Source organism: Austrofundulus limnaeus, unplaced genomic scaffold (assembly GCF_001266775.1).
Source record: "Austrofundulus limnaeus strain Quisiro unplaced genomic scaffold, Austrofundulus_limnaeus-1.0 Scaffold14, whole genome shotgun sequence".
Classification (NCBI taxonomy): Eukaryota; Metazoa; Chordata; class Actinopteri; order Cyprinodontiformes; family Rivulidae; genus Austrofundulus; species Austrofundulus limnaeus.
The window spans coordinates 719,986-736,597 of NW_013952416.1; the positions used below are offsets into that span (position 1 = coordinate 719,986).

The 16,612-nt window shown below is 37.6% G+C and overlaps 2 protein-coding genes across 2 annotated transcripts in view; both read right to left on the reverse strand.

Moving 5' to 3' along the window:
* Positions 1-1,135: 1,135 nt before the first annotated feature.
* LOC106513667 (UDP-glucuronosyltransferase 3A1) lies at positions 1,136-4,859 on the reverse strand. Its single transcript, XM_014002612.1, has 10 exons — positions 4,418-4,859; positions 4,110-4,211; positions 3,904-4,024; positions 3,646-3,809; positions 3,342-3,506; positions 2,601-2,809; positions 2,334-2,479; positions 2,098-2,183; positions 1,661-1,880; positions 1,136-1,575 (listed from the first exon to the last, which is right to left on the reverse strand). Exons 1-10 carry the CDS (start codon positions 4,497-4,499, stop codon positions 1,308-1,310), a joined length of 1,563 nt encoding a protein of 520 aa, XP_013858066.1. The 5' UTR covers positions 4,500-4,859; the 3' UTR covers positions 1,136-1,307.
* A 750-nt stretch (positions 4,860-5,609) lies between these two features.
* Positions 5,610-16,612, reverse strand: part of spef2 (sperm flagellar 2) — a 13,064-nt gene continuing 2,061 nt past the window's right edge. Inside the window, exons 2-36 of the mRNA XM_014002610.1 lie at positions 16,361-16,463; positions 16,036-16,285; positions 15,710-15,880; positions 15,386-15,508; positions 15,217-15,293; positions 14,874-15,051; positions 14,548-14,736; positions 13,788-13,975; positions 13,398-13,569; positions 12,989-13,208; positions 12,807-12,880; positions 12,425-12,495; positions 12,006-12,253; positions 11,805-11,868; positions 11,568-11,722; positions 11,234-11,380; positions 10,981-11,114; positions 10,498-10,625; positions 10,096-10,234; positions 9,863-10,000; positions 9,648-9,784; positions 9,330-9,486; positions 9,183-9,242; positions 8,952-9,087; positions 8,766-8,867; positions 8,425-8,563; positions 7,970-8,042; positions 7,705-7,861; positions 7,496-7,602; positions 7,194-7,376; positions 6,896-6,988; positions 6,539-6,709; positions 6,169-6,372; positions 5,886-6,008; positions 5,610-5,714 (exon numbers count right to left, since the gene is read on the reverse strand). Coding sequence (XP_013858064.1) covers positions 5,688-5,714; positions 5,886-6,008; positions 6,169-6,372; positions 6,539-6,709; positions 6,896-6,988; positions 7,194-7,376; positions 7,496-7,602; positions 7,705-7,861; positions 7,970-8,042; positions 8,425-8,563; positions 8,766-8,867; positions 8,952-9,087; positions 9,183-9,242; positions 9,330-9,486; positions 9,648-9,784; positions 9,863-10,000; positions 10,096-10,234; positions 10,498-10,625; positions 10,981-11,114; positions 11,234-11,380; positions 11,568-11,722; positions 11,805-11,868; positions 12,006-12,253; positions 12,425-12,495; positions 12,807-12,880; positions 12,989-13,208; positions 13,398-13,569; positions 13,788-13,975; positions 14,548-14,736; positions 14,874-15,051; positions 15,217-15,293; positions 15,386-15,508; positions 15,710-15,880; positions 16,036-16,285; positions 16,361-16,463 — 4,838 coding nt within the window. The 3' untranslated portion in view covers positions 5,610-5,687. The remainder of the gene's footprint in view (positions 5,715-5,885; positions 6,009-6,168; positions 6,373-6,538; positions 6,710-6,895; positions 6,989-7,193; positions 7,377-7,495; positions 7,603-7,704; positions 7,862-7,969; positions 8,043-8,424; positions 8,564-8,765; positions 8,868-8,951; positions 9,088-9,182; positions 9,243-9,329; positions 9,487-9,647; positions 9,785-9,862; positions 10,001-10,095; positions 10,235-10,497; positions 10,626-10,980; positions 11,115-11,233; positions 11,381-11,567; positions 11,723-11,804; positions 11,869-12,005; positions 12,254-12,424; positions 12,496-12,806; positions 12,881-12,988; positions 13,209-13,397; positions 13,570-13,787; positions 13,976-14,547; positions 14,737-14,873; positions 15,052-15,216; positions 15,294-15,385; positions 15,509-15,709; positions 15,881-16,035; positions 16,286-16,360; positions 16,464-16,612) is intronic.

Below are 16,612 nucleotides of genomic sequence, written 5' to 3' on the forward strand. Positions count from 1 at the left end.
ATGTTTACTTTTCCAGAGATAGTTAAAAGAAATTCTTAAATGCTTGATAACACTGTTGTTTTTTCATGACTGTAAATAAAAAAACTGAAAATAAAATAAATATTTCAATTCATATTCTATTTTAAAAAAGGCACATTTTCTTCCTGGCTGTACTTCTCTTGTTCATCAGTTTGTTTGTATTTTCCTTCAGTTTGTTTACACCCTACTGTCTCGGTCTTATTAAACTTTGAGAGCTTTTCTCCTGCCTGTTTTGGATTGCGTGCGAGACAGAGGAAGACTCACTGGCACCACCAGCTGCTTCCACAAACAGACAAATGAAACGCAGGACAGGAATGAAGGATCGGACAGCTGAATGGACAGGGAACAGGCTGTCCTAATTGGTCATTATTTCCCTGCTATTCTATATTTTCCCAGTGGCTAACCCCCAACACAGATGTGAGGAATGGAACAGAGAGGGGATGGGGTCCTCCGAGGTCCAGTCTGTTTTTAACCATGACTAGAGCACTGACCGTGAACAGAGCTGTGTGCTTTTGTGTCTTGTTTGAGGAGGGGAAGGAGACGCAGAGGAAACCAACAAAGGAGGGTGTTGGGTCAAAGTTAAGACTTGCAGGTGGTGCTGATGGTTGGGAGCTACTAGACCATAACGCGGCACTGCTCTCATTTTTCATAAATCATCATCAGACTGCAAATTTTGAGTGTGTGGCAACACTATTTCTTTGCAAAAAACACCACTAAACAAAATCAGCACAAAATAAGAGCTAATCTTCAGTTTGCGACTATTTAGAAATGAAAAAAAAAATAAGCATATATTTTGGGCAAATTTGTATGAAAATGTCCAGCAATCCCAGCATGCAGTACTGTCAGGTCAAAGTAACACAGAGGTGTTGGACAACGTGGTGCAGCGACACAAAAGATGCCTGTCAGACTGGTTGACGCTGGGAGGGTAAAGGGCAGGACACTTAGCACGACTGGACTTACCACAAGTGACACTAAAATGCACAACATGCACYGAGAGGAAATGATTCAATCACAATCATGTTGAGCAGTGAAGTATGGCTTCTAGGTTTTGGCTAAAGTAAAAAATCAATAATGAACACGGTGGATGGTGAGGCTGTGAATAAAATGTAAACAGTCAATTGGTTGGCTTTGATTTATTTCATTAAGGATGGACTTACAGCAATAACAGCTGATTTATTGAGCATTTGCAAATTTTACAAATGGAGATTCATTTTTTTTGTATTTGTCCAGTTCATAAATCAGAACTGACGTGTAAAGCTGAAGAGTCTCAAAAGAAATCTTTGAAATGTCTATTGTGTTTTTTTGTGTGTGTTTGTCTTATTCTTGGTCCTACACAAAATCCACCAAAGAAGTGCCGGTCCAAAAAGCCCCAAGCAGAGAAGAAGCCCCAGGTCCAACAGGTAACGCTGGTACCATGGTTGTGTTAGTGAAACTGGCCTCAAATGAGCTCCCCCTCCACTCATCAGAATGTGTTCCACCCACTGGGTGAACCGAAGCCCAGGAGGGACAGGATGGGATTTATGGATCCTGCTGAGGGACAAAGCTGAAGACTTGAACCTAAAAAAAAAAGAAAGATGGAGTGGTTACACGCTGTACAGTTTTATATTACACAAACAGGTTGCCCAGTCATTCATCCATGCACCTGAAGTCTTGTATGAGGCTTTGAATGGTGGTTTGGAGCAGTTCTCTGGTGATGTGTTTGGGCTTGACGGTGACGCCRAAACCTTTCCTTTCAGCTCTTATCAGATTATCAAACTGGTCTCCAAACAGAGGGATTCCCAGCACAGGAACAGCATGATACACTGCCTGGAGCAGGCTGTTTTGACCTCCATGCGTGATAAAAAGACGCACCAACTTGTGTCCTGATAAAAACATGAAAATAAAGTAAGATTACTTCTGCATAATGAAGGTTAGAGAGTTTAAGTCGAGCAAAATGGATACAACCTAAAGATAAGAGAAACCTGCCTTAAAGGTCAGAATTTTAWTGCCAAATAAACTAAAATAAATAATATTCTCACAATTTGTTTTAGGTRTGTTCATTGTTTACTCATTATATTGTGAAATAGGTCTATGTCCTACCTAGTAGATCATTAACAGGAAGCCAGTTAAACAGCCTGATATTGGGAGGTCTGCTCAGATGAGAGGGCCATTTGTGAGTGTCATATCTACAAAAAAAGTGAAGAAACATCCAACAATGCCCTGAAATGAGCTATAATGAGAGTTTGTGGTGCATTTTTTTCTTGCATGTTTATACGTTTAGATTTATGTGACAAAATTAAAAATAATCCCTTTAATGTCTGTAAAATTTACCGTACCTCCAGAGTACAGCCTGTGGGACCCTGGAGAAGCCTTCCACTAGTTCCACAAGCAGAGGATCTACGGACACCGAAGAGACCATGGATCCAAGAGTCACAACAATAAAACCTGCCCCTCCAAAACTGGAGATCCACAATTCAAGATCCTGTAGGATGAGACACGTAGAAAAAAATATAGTGAGAAATGTGTCAAGTATACAAAAAGAGTRWAAAAATGAACTTTAGAKTAGAATTTGGTGGCGGACACATTTCAGATAGAGAAGAGACCTGCTCCAAAGGCTTGGAGACTTTATTCAGTAGACCTCCCACCAGCACAGTGTAAGGCATGAGAGGCTGAGGGAACTCCAGCGAAAAGTCCGTGTTGAAAGCCCAGAGTTCTGCTCCTTGGTGTAACACAGTCAGCCCACCAGGAGGTGAGCCTGACTCAAGGTGACGCTCAGCCACTTCCTTAAAGACCGACCACACCAGTTCCTCTCCTTGGATGTAAAAAAAATAAATAAATAAAAAAATCTATTGTAAACTTACACGACAATGTAACAATAGATTCTCAGTCATGCAAGAAATAACTACATCTTTTTAAGGTAAGTTTTACTGTATATATAAACCCAGAACATTCTGTTTGTAATAAAAACTGGCAAATCAAAATAGGAAGATGCCAAAAAATAAAAGAAATTTTACTTGTACTTATTGCAGACACAAACCATGTTAGGCTAGTGCAAATAAAGCACTGAAGATAGCAACACCTTTTAGTATCTTCACTAATAACCTTTTCAGTAACTAAAATAGCATTTAGAAAGATTATATCTAGCCCGAGTCTTACTGGCTGCTTTTATAAAAACAGAAATATACAAGAAAACACATTTTATGTTAATATATACCACTCAAGAAGGAGCACATAATCTGTAAAAATGTAAAAAAGTTGAATTTTTGATACATAACTGGTATTTACAAATGTTATTATTAAGTATTACAAAAAGGTGAATATTCTYAGGTTATTAAAATTCTTACCTATAGATGACATTAGAAAATAGACACAATTTTTTGCCCGACCCCAGAGGTTCATGTTGTCAGACAGATGGGAGCTGAAGACTGGGACGTAGGACACTGGGCTGGGAAGACTGATGGACAGAGGACCATTCAAAGGACCAGGATAAAAAGCTATGTACTGGATACCTGAAGTAAATAAAAAGCGTAAAACTTTAAGAAACAATTTGCGAGGAAAAACTAAGATTCAAAATATTATGAGGTGACTGTACATATAAAAAAAGACTGCAATGATGACATGAGCTAAAGTCAAGTGAACAGCAGATACCCAGTCTGTGAGCCAGGATGAAAGAACAGGGGTTAAAAGCATCAAGGATGGTGATATCGTAACGCTCCTTTTGGAAAGAAGTCATCATTTCTTCATCCTCTAACAGCTTATCACACTGGAATGATAGGTGCCCCATGAAGTTTAGAAAGCCATTAAAGCTCTCCCTAAGAGGAAAARGGAAAACCAAAAATGTTTTAGAAATAACTAAGACTTATTGTCTTCTTGTCCAACCATCAAGTCTTCTAAAATATGCGCTACCTTCCCAGTAAAAACTGTGTTTGTTCCTCCAGAAACCAGTCGTTGTATTCGTTGATGTACTTTTCTCCTAAGGACCATGTGCTTCTCTTATAACTGTCTGCACGTGCTGTGTAGGAAAAACCTGCGGGGAAAAGGAATGTGCCACCGTTCGCAACAAAATTTAGTTTCAGGATGTTTAAATTTTCTTAAATGCACATGAAAAATACCTGTAATCACTGGGGTGCCAAGCTGCAAGAGCATGTGAACATCATGACCTTGCTGGTGTAAGTTATGAGATATTTCATCCAACAGCAAGTAGTGGCTTCCTCCTGGAAAAGAAAAACTGTAATGATAATTTCCTAAAGAAAATGTCTTCACTTTTTATGATTTTTTTTGTTTAGAATAATTCATCTAAATTTCAGTTTCAACTCATTTAGGAATTTGTAACAATTAGTGTGTTACTTTGAATTTTGTTCTTGACTATAAAGATGTCTTATAAAGGGAAATTTCATAATCCCTGCTGCATTTTACTCACCGATCAGACAAACAGTCAGAATCTTGGCAGACTGATGCACTGGAGGAAGCAGAAGAAAGAACGCCCAAAATACAATCCCCATGATGTTATCAGGAGCGAGCACTGACCTTCAGCCAAAGTTGTTCTTATCCAGCTCAAAACTAAGCTAGAATTAAAACTGACAAAAAAATACTCCCACAAATAAACCTTTTAGATTTTTTTAACCATCTGCAGTCTCCCAACTTGTGTTCAGAAAATGCAGAATGCATCCATCATGATTYGTCTTGCAAAAATCTATAAAAGTTCCAGCGTTAAGGCACAGCTTTTTTCCTTATTTACAAGTAATTTATGGTGCATATCTCTCATGTGAGCTGCTCTGTGTTGTCTAAAATCAGACAATGAGAAGAGCAAGAGAGCTGGACCTGCAGTGAAAGGAGGGGAACGGGTGGTGTGACAGGGGGCTGAAGGGTTCCCCAAGCCCTCATTGCATAAAACAAGATAAATAAAAAATATTAACAGGATTATAAATCCCTAAAGGATTTGAGTGAAATTAAATTTGACCTACTTAACACATATAAGTACCACAAAGATCCTAAACATGAGAATTAGCTGTTTGAAGTCTGATTTATTTAGATGTAATATCTATTAGGATGGATTGATATTCTGTCATTACGTCATCTCAAGCCTGGTGACAACAAAGATAAACTCCAACCCCTCTGTGATACTGAACAGAATAAACAATGAATGAAGTCACTGATTGCCTGTTTTGTTTTGTTTTTACTTTGGTAACAGTTGGAATCAGTTTAAAATTTATCATTCATATTTATGCTTATTTACATATATAAAATATAAACTTTTTTCAGCATTGTAACAAAAACACAGTTTATTCAGCACGCTTGTGTTCCTAATTTACATATTCGTGTTAGGGTTTGTAGGGTTGCATGTGCCTTGGCAGGCCGTAACTGGCAAGTCAAGCTTGACATGCAGGTTATCCTGGACAATGCTCTCATTGTAAGGGCAACGGGTCCTTTTCTTTGTCAGGCAGGTCATTAGAAAAGCAAGTCAGTCAGAAAAACTGCTGGAGTGTGTCAGAAACAGAAAAGGCAAGATAGAAGGGTCGATCCTACCATCACTGAGGTGATTGTTGACATTTCAGACATGACGTCATTCTATCAGTTCAGTCGTAGTCACTTCTACATAATGAATCAAGGTATGTTGGCATGTCTTGTTTTTATTTGACAAAGAGGTGAAAACAGAAGAAAACATTGTTAGGCCTCTCCTTAAACGCTCTTCATCCAAGCAACACTTTATGAATGTTCTGAAAGACAAAAGAAGAACCAGAGACATGCGATTTTTCACAAATTATTCAGGTTAATCGAATGTTCTGCAACCTGTGATGAACACTTTGGGTGTTTTGCAATCAATGTAATACATGTTTCAGAATGAATGGACAAATAAAAATACCTATGAGAAAATAATGGAAACTTACCACAAACTGGTATTGTGTTGAGGTTTCTATCAGCTTTTTAGAGTAAGGGTGTTTAGAAAGGATAGAGAAAGGCACAGAATCCTCAGGCTGATATCCCAGCTCTCTGTACATGTTCACCAGGCGCTAGAGAAAAGCAGAAGACTTTATAGCACGGTAAGCAAATATGACTGAATGATTACCATAGTTTAAATTTATATAAAATAACTTTAAACAAATCTTTTTCAAAATGTAAGTGCCTTTTTATATTTTGTTAAATGCTTGTTTAAAATTCCAAAGGGATTACCTGCTCCTGACTCGGGCATCCAGGAGGAAGAGAGGTTTTGTCTTTCGTCTGGGCAACTTTGTGGCAGATAACATTAAGGAGCGCAGCAACTGACACTTCCTGATCCCTGGAAGAGCAGCTTGATGCAAACAAGAACTCCTCCTCCATGTAGTCTCCAAAAGGATCTGAGTAGATCTCTGTGGCTTCTTCTAAGCTCGGCATAGACTACAACAATGTGACACAAGACGAGTGATCAGTCAGAAAATCCAACTAAAAACCACATAACTAGTTTCTGTTATTAAGTTTTAATTGGACTCTTTTAAGATCATTATTGTAGGAAAACCATACTGCATTTGATAACAGAAATCAAAGAATTCACTTTTCTTCTCACCTTTACCAGAAGGCTTGATGGAGGCCGACCGACATACTCTCCTAAGACTACACTGAGAGCTCTGATGAAACCCTGTTGGGGGTTAGGGTCGGCTGCAAAATACAGCAGCATGGACACATAATCCAGTCGTGGAGGAGACATAGAGTGTTCTGCAAACAGCTGGAAAAAGAACTAAGAATAGAAGATAAAAAGACAAAAACAAGAAATTGATTGTTAAGTTGTTGCGTCTGTACAGGCCTCAGTCTTGCTACATCTTAGCACTTATCTAAATGTATGAGATCACTGTCAATGTTATATTCATGTTTCATTTTTTATTATTTTCAAGATTACAAATTGAGGAATTTATAATAACCTTACCTCGCGTAGGTTAGCTAGATGGTTGTAAGGTAAAGGCTCTGAAGGGTCTTCAGGAACATTCTGGTCAGTCTCACTGGAAAACCATAACTCTGTCTGTTACCAAATGAGAAAAAAGGAACAATTAATCTTTATAACTGGGGAGTTACAGTTTTAATTTATGTTTCTTTAGGCTTTTTTTTTTCCTTCCGCAGAAACTTAACACGCAGTTATGACATTAGGTATGCTACTAGAGATGTGAGGGGTTTTAAAACTTGGACATAATGTTTATCTAGCAAATCAGAATCCAAGAAGCACTAACCTGGAGATACTGTTCCTGGTTTACGTAGCCTGTGCCATCAGCATCCGCTGTTCTGAAACGTTGCAGTACATCTAGCAGCTGCGCCAGTGAAGGAAACGGCCAAGGAAGGGCAGCACTGAGCAGAAAACGTCGCCAGTCTATCTGCTCGAACTCGTCCTTCAGTAAAGACACAATCTCTATCAACTGAAAAGAGACAATCAGTACTTTATTGTTTAATTATACTGAAATTTGTCTTGCAATACATTTATCAAAATAAAGTCGCACAACTGTGACTTCAGTTTGGAAGGTTTTGTTCTGCAAACCTGTGTTTCATTTATATTTGTCCAGGGCTGAGGCAGGATGTTTCTGCCTTTGTTGATGGAAGCTGTGTCTTCAAGGAAATCTGACAACTCAGAGCAGGACATAAGGCCTGAAAATTAAAAAAAAAAAAAAAAAAAAACAAGGAAAGGTGCTCATAAATTTAACAATTAACCGACCCTTTAATAAGACAACATTTGTTCTTTTTCTGCACCTGATGGAGCGAGGTTGAGTAGATGATGGTGTAGGGATTCTAACTGAGCAATAGTTGGTGTGGATTGTATTGGATTCTCAAAAGGAGCTGGACGAGGAGGAGGGGTTGGACTTGGTACCAAAAGACAGTCCCCATTCAAGTAGAAATCACAGCCTCTCTGATAAATAAAAAAAAATTAATAAAAGAGGAAAATATTGTCAAAGACAACATTTGACAAGTAAAATGTTAAATAACGAGGTAGACAATAACAGAAAGCTCTACAAACCAACACTAGCTCATACTGCAGCTTAGCACCCGTCTCTATAATGTGACGAACCACATGTGAGAGTTGGTCAACGCTATAAAAAAAAGAGAGAGAAATACATAAAATGTCTTTGTCAATGTTTGATGGAAAATGCCTTTTTCTGGCCAAAAACCATTGTTTAAAAAAAACTATGTAGTTTCATTTCTAAAAGGTTGTTCCAGGGACACAGTAGAAACATTTATTGTTTGTGAATATGAAACTAAACACAGTAACACACAAGTTGATCTAATAATATAATAATTAATGTAACATTCTGTTTTGTCAAGGACAAGGTAAACAAAGTGAGCTTTTATTCTGTGTTAATTTTAATCAAATGTGTTGAATTATGCAGCGCAGTGCTATTCAGTTTAATTAATATTAAATGTTGTAAGCACAATAGCGTGAATCATACAACATATAATAGGTACTCGTCATACCACTTCATTTCTGACAGATAGCGTTCTTGAAACCATTTTTCCATGTTGGTAAAAACCTCATGTGCTCTGTTTTCCAAGGACTGAACCGACACCAGACCACGATCTTTTACCAGCTCAATGCGCACCTTCGCTGCATTCTCTAAAACACAGTCAAACAAAAAAATGGAAAAAGTACACAAAAAAAACTGATTATAATCACACAATATACACTGTACTGCACAAGAGTGACTAAGCACATAAAAAGTTTTTAAACCAATAAAAACAAATGTTTTAGAGCGACATAAAAAGTATAAGTGACATAGCATATTGCATTTTTAAAGTGTTGGTACGTGCAGACATACCCTCATGATTTAGTGCAGCTGTATATTCTTGTTGTAATTTCTTTATTATTTGATGAGTTATCTCTGGGAGGATTTGAGTTTGTGTCTTCTCTACATCTTCATCTGGTTCAGGTAAAAAAAGATGGAACGAAATAAAGTTACGTGTTATTTATTACAAAATATTTTTTAGCTTTCTTAGATGCATGCCTGTCTGTTTTTGAGCTGGCTTCTTTTCTTTTTCAGCCTTTTTTGAACTGGCAGATTTCTTCCTCGTTGTTTTTGTTTTCTCTTGTACAGTTTCTTGCTGCTCATTTGTCTCCCTCTGCTGGGCTTCTGCTGACACCTTCACATTCGCAAAATCAGAAATGAACAAAACATAGATACAAATAGTTTTAAGCACGTCCATATAAATCCCTACGCATATACACAGAATATTACCAAAGTGCTGATGGCTTTAATGGCTTCCATGTAGTCTGAGATGAGTTTCTCATGTGATGGCTAAAGAAGGAAATACAACAAGTCTTTAATCTGATTGTGGATCAAAACCTTTCGTCATACCTTCGTGTGAGTGGCAGAAAATCTGACCTTTTCAGGTTCTGGATTAGCTTGGCCTTCCACTTTGGAGGTTGATTTTGTATAACCTGATGTGAGTGTGGCAGGAAATCTGACCTTCTCAGGTTCTGGATGACCCTTGCCTTCCACTTTAGATTTAGCTTTTGTAGAGCCTGTAGAGTCAGGAGGTCTGTGGAAAAAGAGTATTTTATTAAAGGGGAAAACTGTGCCTACATGCTGTTTTTCTGGGAAGTTTTTACTGTTTTATATGTATCAATGTATGAAACATCATTTTACATACTTGTCTTATTTATTATCATGTAAGGTGGTATTAAAAAGTAAATTTCTTGCCTCTCTTCCTGATCTGTACTTTCAGATTTTAATAAGGTGATGGGACAAAGATTGGAGAGTGGCGGCACCTGCATGTGCATGCTCCAATAATAGACCCTTAAAAGATGGAGCGTTTCCCAAAACCGTCTCAGCTCTATCTGTACAAAAAAAAAGTTCATTAATACAATTCTGATGCATCTGCAAACCAAAACGTTATATCAAACTTGTGAAGTTACCTGTATTAGTATAGAGTGGTGGTTGACAAGGAGAGAAGTGTGGGTTTCTAGCCAGCCATTACTTGTGAGGGTGGCTCTCTCTTGCTCGTTTTCCTTTTTATGGCTGTCAATAATGTCCCACAGCTGCTCACATAAATCCTGCTCACACATCAGAACCACTTTAATGTATTCAGTTTTTAAAGTAAGACAAAAGTGCAGTTATTACAATACAGAACATTACAAAAGCAGCTTACATCCACTCTCAAATGCAGCTCTGTTTTGGTATCCTCATCTTCTCTCATATCATCAGGTATGCTATTGAAGACCTTCTGCCACTGAGAAACTAGTTCCTGCTTCAAGTCGGGGCGACCCAGGTAATGCTTGTATCTTTCTCTATACAATACAGCGGTAAGAACATTCAAAACACGTGTTTCCTTGAAATGGGCAACATTTTATAAACACTTGTTCACACATTATTGATTCTTCTCTGCATCCAGTAATTAAAACAATCAACCTGCAGCTGATGATGTGTTCCTGTGATAATAATAAAATATTGGTTGTGCAAAAACAAAGATAGAAAAAGGCTATAATGGGAATTCTTACACACATTCATAGATAGTTGTAAATCTTGCTACTTAAAGGGCTTGGTATAATACCTGATACTGAAAAGGTCCAAATCAATAGCAGTGAGTTGTGAGCGCAGCTGCTCCATTACTTGCTTTACATTATTCACGTAAGACTCACACACGTTGTCCCAGAGAGAGCAGAGGTACTCTGCTGTCTCCTGCAATAAACAAGGAGAGGGAGCCATTAACAAAGTTGGGGGTAAGGTGAGGAAAAAACAAAGTTGTGTTTTTGCTGTTCACTAACCCAGGATTATTACAAATAATTTCATTTCTGGACATTTATGGTTTGATTTCTTTGTATGTATGGATCACTTCGGTTGTTACCGACATCTGGTGAAAATTTCATGTCGTTAGCACCTCTAGTAATATATTTACTGAGAAAAATGGCGACGTGTTCAATACTTATTTTACCCGCTGTACTTTTGAATTTTTTTTTGTATTTTATCAAATAGAAATAGCAACTTCTTTCAGAGAAAACAGTTTTTAGAGGTAATATCCCAGCAGCCATCCTACCAAAGGAAGGGGTTCATCCACAAAGAGCTGACGGGCTGAACCTCGGTGTGAAGAGGTGGTCTCTGACTGGTCCTTTGAAACGTCATGATTGTCCTCATTGGGCACTGAGGAAGGTGACACATTTCCAGTGTTCCCTATTTTATAACCCCAAAAAAACAAAAGATTATTTTAAAATACATTAATGTTAATATATTTTCCGATGGCAACTGTTCAAGTCAGATGTTGATAAGTAAGTGTTGATCAGAAAATATACGTTGGAGCTTATCCTCCTTAAGAATGGAGCAGCGTGTCGTGATGCCAAGGTCGTTGTCAGTAGAAGCTAATGGTTGCTTCGCAAGCGTTAAAGGAGTGCCCGGTGATTTTGCTCTGTCAGACAGCACATCTTCAGGGTCAGCAAAAGCTGAAAAGGAAATATGTTGTAATCTTCTGAGTAAATACTGTGGTTCTGCCCAGAAAATATATTGATAATGTTGATTTAATGTGATCAAATAGGTCAGTGTTCCATAAAAGAATAGCTGTCATTAATGTAATTTTTTATCATTTTACTCAGAAAAAGAGAAGTTGCTTTTGACATATATATACAGTACCTTCATGTCTTTTTCGGATTACTTGTTGCAAGATGGATTCCACCACGCTGTACAGCTCCCCTTCATCTACATCTGCACTGACTCGGGCCAAAATGTTTTGCTTTTCACCAAACCATTTCTCCAGCTCTGGCCAGGCATCCTGAAATGCTGCGATCCTTTAAGAGGAAATCGTGTTACAGAGACTGGTGATTACGTTCTTGTTTTCTTCAGTTTTTCCATCTGCTTTGTTTATGTTACCTGTTTGAGATCTGAGCAACATACAAATCTGAAGTTCGGGAGGCTGGAACAGCAGCATCTGTGTCTGTATCAGGTTTAAAGAACAAAAAAGAGACAAAAGCACGTGTAGCATGTGTGGGTAGATACGTGTACACATACCAAATAGATCATGTTTGAATGTGCACATATACCCAACATGACGCTCAAATCATTGCAAAATACCATTATAGCTGTACGCCCGTCTAACCACACACTCATCAGAGACATCCAGAAGAAGAACCAAATCCAGAACAGGCGCAGGGCGTGGTGAGGGACTGGGTGGATCCGGATCTGCAGCAAGGTTTGTTGTGTTGCTTACAGTTTCCTTTACTTCATCGACAAACCCACCCAGGGCTTTCTCTAGCAGATGAGCCTGGATGATGTCACAAGGAAAGCCATCCAGGATCCAACCTGACTGAGCTGGAATCTGACTAATCAGGACATAGCAACTACTTCAGTATAAGATTGCTGTTTATCTTCATACACAACATTGTGCCATTTAGATTAAAATGCCTTGAATAGAGAATTAATTCATTTAGCTTATTAAGATAAAAAATGGATTAAATTCTAAAAAGTATATCACAACACTTGTTATGCCTTACCTGATTGCGTTAACCACAATGTCCACTAACATTTCATTTGAGATGGTTCCTTGTGTTAGCCAGGTGGGTAACTGTATAAAAGCCACGAGGAAAACAGTGAAAAAGGTACAATTTTCTTTCCATACAAACTTAATAAAATTAAAACAAAATGTTTTTGGAATCTAAAATCATTGTATTCTTCACATCTGTTTTGTTAATTGTTAAAAACAATGTAAAATGACCAAGAAATGACAACAACTTATAAATTAAAAAATAGGGTAATGAGTAATGTGGTAATGAAACACGTGTGACGTTGCCTTTGGAAATCATATTAAATTGAAATTATAAGCTTATCTTCAAGGAAAAACACACTTCTATATTAACAGCACAATTACAGATATACCTGCTTTTTATTCTTATAAGACTTCAGTCTCTCCTCAATCAGTGTGTCAGCAGATAAAACACAAATATCAAGCGCTACAGAAGAAGCAAACAAACAACAAACATAATCAACATTCATTTTTCAGTTTTCTTAAAAGACCATGTAAATCCACTTAAGTTTTTATAGGTGCTTCTTTTGTTTACCTTCAGCAATCTTAGCCAGGCAGGTAGTCTTGCCTGAGCAAACCTTGCCCAGTATGCAGGCCTTAATGGGAGCGTGAGCAAATGAAGGGGAGGATGGTTTAAGGAAGGGTGGATGAACAATATTTTCCAGTCGTTGGACAACATGTACAAGAATGTTGCTGGGGCTTGGTGGTGATTTTGTTTCATCTTGCTTTGGCCAAGCCCATTCACCTACCATATTCTAAAAAGTGTGGCAAAAATCAGATTTGTGGCATTCAGACAGCTTGAAGACTTTATATAGAATAAAATAAATGTATTAGGGTTCGCAACTAGAGTTTAACTGGTTGTGTACTGTATTAATATGTATGTGACTGATACAAATAAACCACATAAGGAAACATGAGTGTTTTTAAATTACTGTGAAACTCACCGTGTATTCGTAATAATCCAGGTTGTTGAGTATTTTCTGTTTTTTAAGCGCTGCAGGGTGGAGAAAAGCGGACAACTCATCCTCTGACTCGCTGCTTTTTAACGGCTCATAAAGAGGAAGACCTACGAAGAATAATTCCTTCCACTTTTTCATTTGTGTCTTTGGAATTAATCTGAAAAATAACAGCAATCAAAATTGTGGATTAAAAAACACAAATCAAAAAATGGTTTGAGATCTGAACAAAATATTGAATAGTACTTTTTAAAAAACATATTTTTGACATAGTCAAAGACATTTTGTAATTCCCTAATATGAATTTACTGCACAAGTTTTGAAATCACACCATTTGTGTGTTTAGAATYCATTTTTATAAACAGGTATACTCCATACTTCTCAGTGAGCTGACGATATTCTCCAGTCTTGGTTGCCAAGTCCATAATCTGCCCCAAAATGTCTTTGCAGTTTTCAAAATGCTTTTTGTGTCTGCTTTGAACACGTTCTGCAGCGATCCTGTTACACAGTTCAAGCTCCTTTTTGATATCTTCTTCACGAGACTGTTTAGCTTGCTGAGCCAAAACCTACAACAGACCAAGGCATGAAAATGGAATCAGTGGAGAATGTGTCGTAACTACAATGTTTTAAAGTATATAAAGGTAACTACTGTCAATTTTTTATCAATATTATTATTGAAAACAGGTGTCAATACAAGCAAGATTAAAGATAGAAAAACTGGTGGAGGAGGTGCTGAAAAACTGAAATATGACTCTTTATTCAATAACATAGCATCACACTTTAGCCCAAATCCAATTTATCATATTAATAAGAACACCGCACAYGTGTCTTTGATGTGTACTTAAAATAAGTTGTCTTTTATTCTCATCAAAACCTGCTCACCAAGAAAAGAAAAAGTTTTATTCATTTTATAATGAATGTCTAAAACACATCCACCTTTTCAGAATATGTCTTGTTTAGAACAATTCTTTAGTAATTCGAAAAGAATCGCAAACTTCACCCTGCATCCCTTTTCTCATCAAACACCAGATTTTGTGGTCTCCATACAAACTACAAAAGTATTTTTCTCTACTACCCCTATGCAATGAGAGCTTAAAGTGAACGTTTATCATAACTTTTACGATCCCATCGATCTTACTGCCTCTCGCTCCAAAGCCTCCTGGAAGTCCTTTTCTCTCCTCTGTTGGTACTGCTGTTCCCTGAACAGGCGATTGTCCCGAATCACTTCTTTCTGCCTACGTATCTGCATTAGCTGAGCAGCCAAGCGCTGTTCCTGCTTAGTCTGACGTGTCAGACGCCTCACCATTTGCTCCTCTCGTTGCACATCCTAAAACAGATCATGCACCATATTTAACAGATTTAAGGAAGAGCAAATATGAAACAAAAGACAATAAAAAAATAAGAAAAAAAGGACATATTATGTAGGTTTTCTTAAGTCATACTCAAGAAAATTTGAAGTTTCACCTGCTGAGCTTCAATAACTTTTAACTGCTCCGCCAAAAACTGGTCGATTCTTCGTCCTCTCCTTTTGTAAGCCATCTCATTCTCCTTCAACCGCTGTCGGATCTCCTGTATGTACTCGTCACTGGATTGTAGCATCAGCTTTTGTTCACTTCCAAAACCTTCACAGTCCCGTTTGACGCTATCCAATGAAAAATAAGGGGAAAAAGTGGACTAGAAATTAAAAACAAAAGTTTCACACATAAAAATGTAATGCAGCCAGAAATAAACACCGTTACAAAAACAAGATTTTTAAAGCAGAACCAAATATTTCAAAACTAATTTAGTGAAAGTTTTTTTTCTTTACCTCGATGAGCTAACACTATCAGAAGGAACCTGTTTGTTTTTCCTTTCTTCAAATTGAGCAATATCAGTTTGAACTAGCTGTATGAACATAATGTCAGAAAAGCAAAGTATTAATATCAAAACAATGTAAGACATATACATATAATCAAATATTTGTATTCTGGTACAACCTGGACTTCTCGTCGTTTGTGTCGCTGTTGTCTCTGCTTCATATTAAGATATAAAGTAGAGGAAGGCAGCTTTGGCACGTCAGTTTGGTTACCCGTCACGTCACTGTGCTCTTGATGATACACCTACAACACACCAAACCTTTGCCCAACACTGTTTGAGGCATTATGACACAAATATATAAACATTTTTCAGAAAAAAAGAGTGTTTAACACCAAACTACTGCAAAGAACTTTAACTTTGCATTGCATCACACTGAGAAAGCACTATAAACGTTAAATTACAACATTAGCAACATAGTTTTAACTCTGTGAGTTCTTTAGTACCTTTTCTTTGCTGTCCATTTTTGTCCTGTTATGCACTTTGAGAAGCCTCTGTTGTGGGTTGGATTGGGTCACCACAGATTTGTCATCGACTTTCTGGTGTTTATCCTTGAAGTGCTGGGAAATTTTCAGAAGATTCTGGTCTGAATCCTGTTTTACTACCCGAGGGAGCCGCTATGCAAAAGAAAAAGATACATATTTTTTAACAACTAAGCTTTTAAGTTTTAGAAAAGAGCAAGAATATTTAGCTCAAGTTATTTTACTGATCCAAATTATATAAACACTAAAGACAACAGCCTTTAACCATACACTACATTATAAAATCTTACAGAGGAGAAGTCGGGTTCCTTTTTGTCCAAAACAGCTCTGCTTCTAGGTTGATCAGTTTCCCTCATTGTTCTGCGGCTTTCTGCTTTCTCTCTCTTTTCAAGCGAGACATAAAGTTGGTACAGAAGGTGAGTCGCTACACCCTCCTTCTCATGCATCAGATCTCGGGCTGTGTTTTTGTCAAAGCAGATCCCCAGCAACTTTAAAGTCGGTCCCAGTCGTGTAAAGTTATTCGTCTTGGCGATGGAATTACTATAACAGAATGTGAACATTAAAGATTAGCTGCAGAAATAAGCACCTGTTTAGAGCAAAAATAGATCCACTTACTCTCTCTTCAGGAACATATGGAAATCAGTCTGCATTTGATATTTGTGAAGAATTTCTCCAATTAGGTAACCATTGGAAAAATCCTTGGCAAAATCCCTGGGGTCTGTGAATATCATGGAACGTGTTATTATAGTTCTGTCCATATTCACAGTGCTGCCTCTAGCCATTTTGGTGCCCTAGGCGAGTTGAAGCGCACCCCCGCCACACACTAGTTTACTATGGTAAACTTAGATTTATTTGCTTTAAACACAA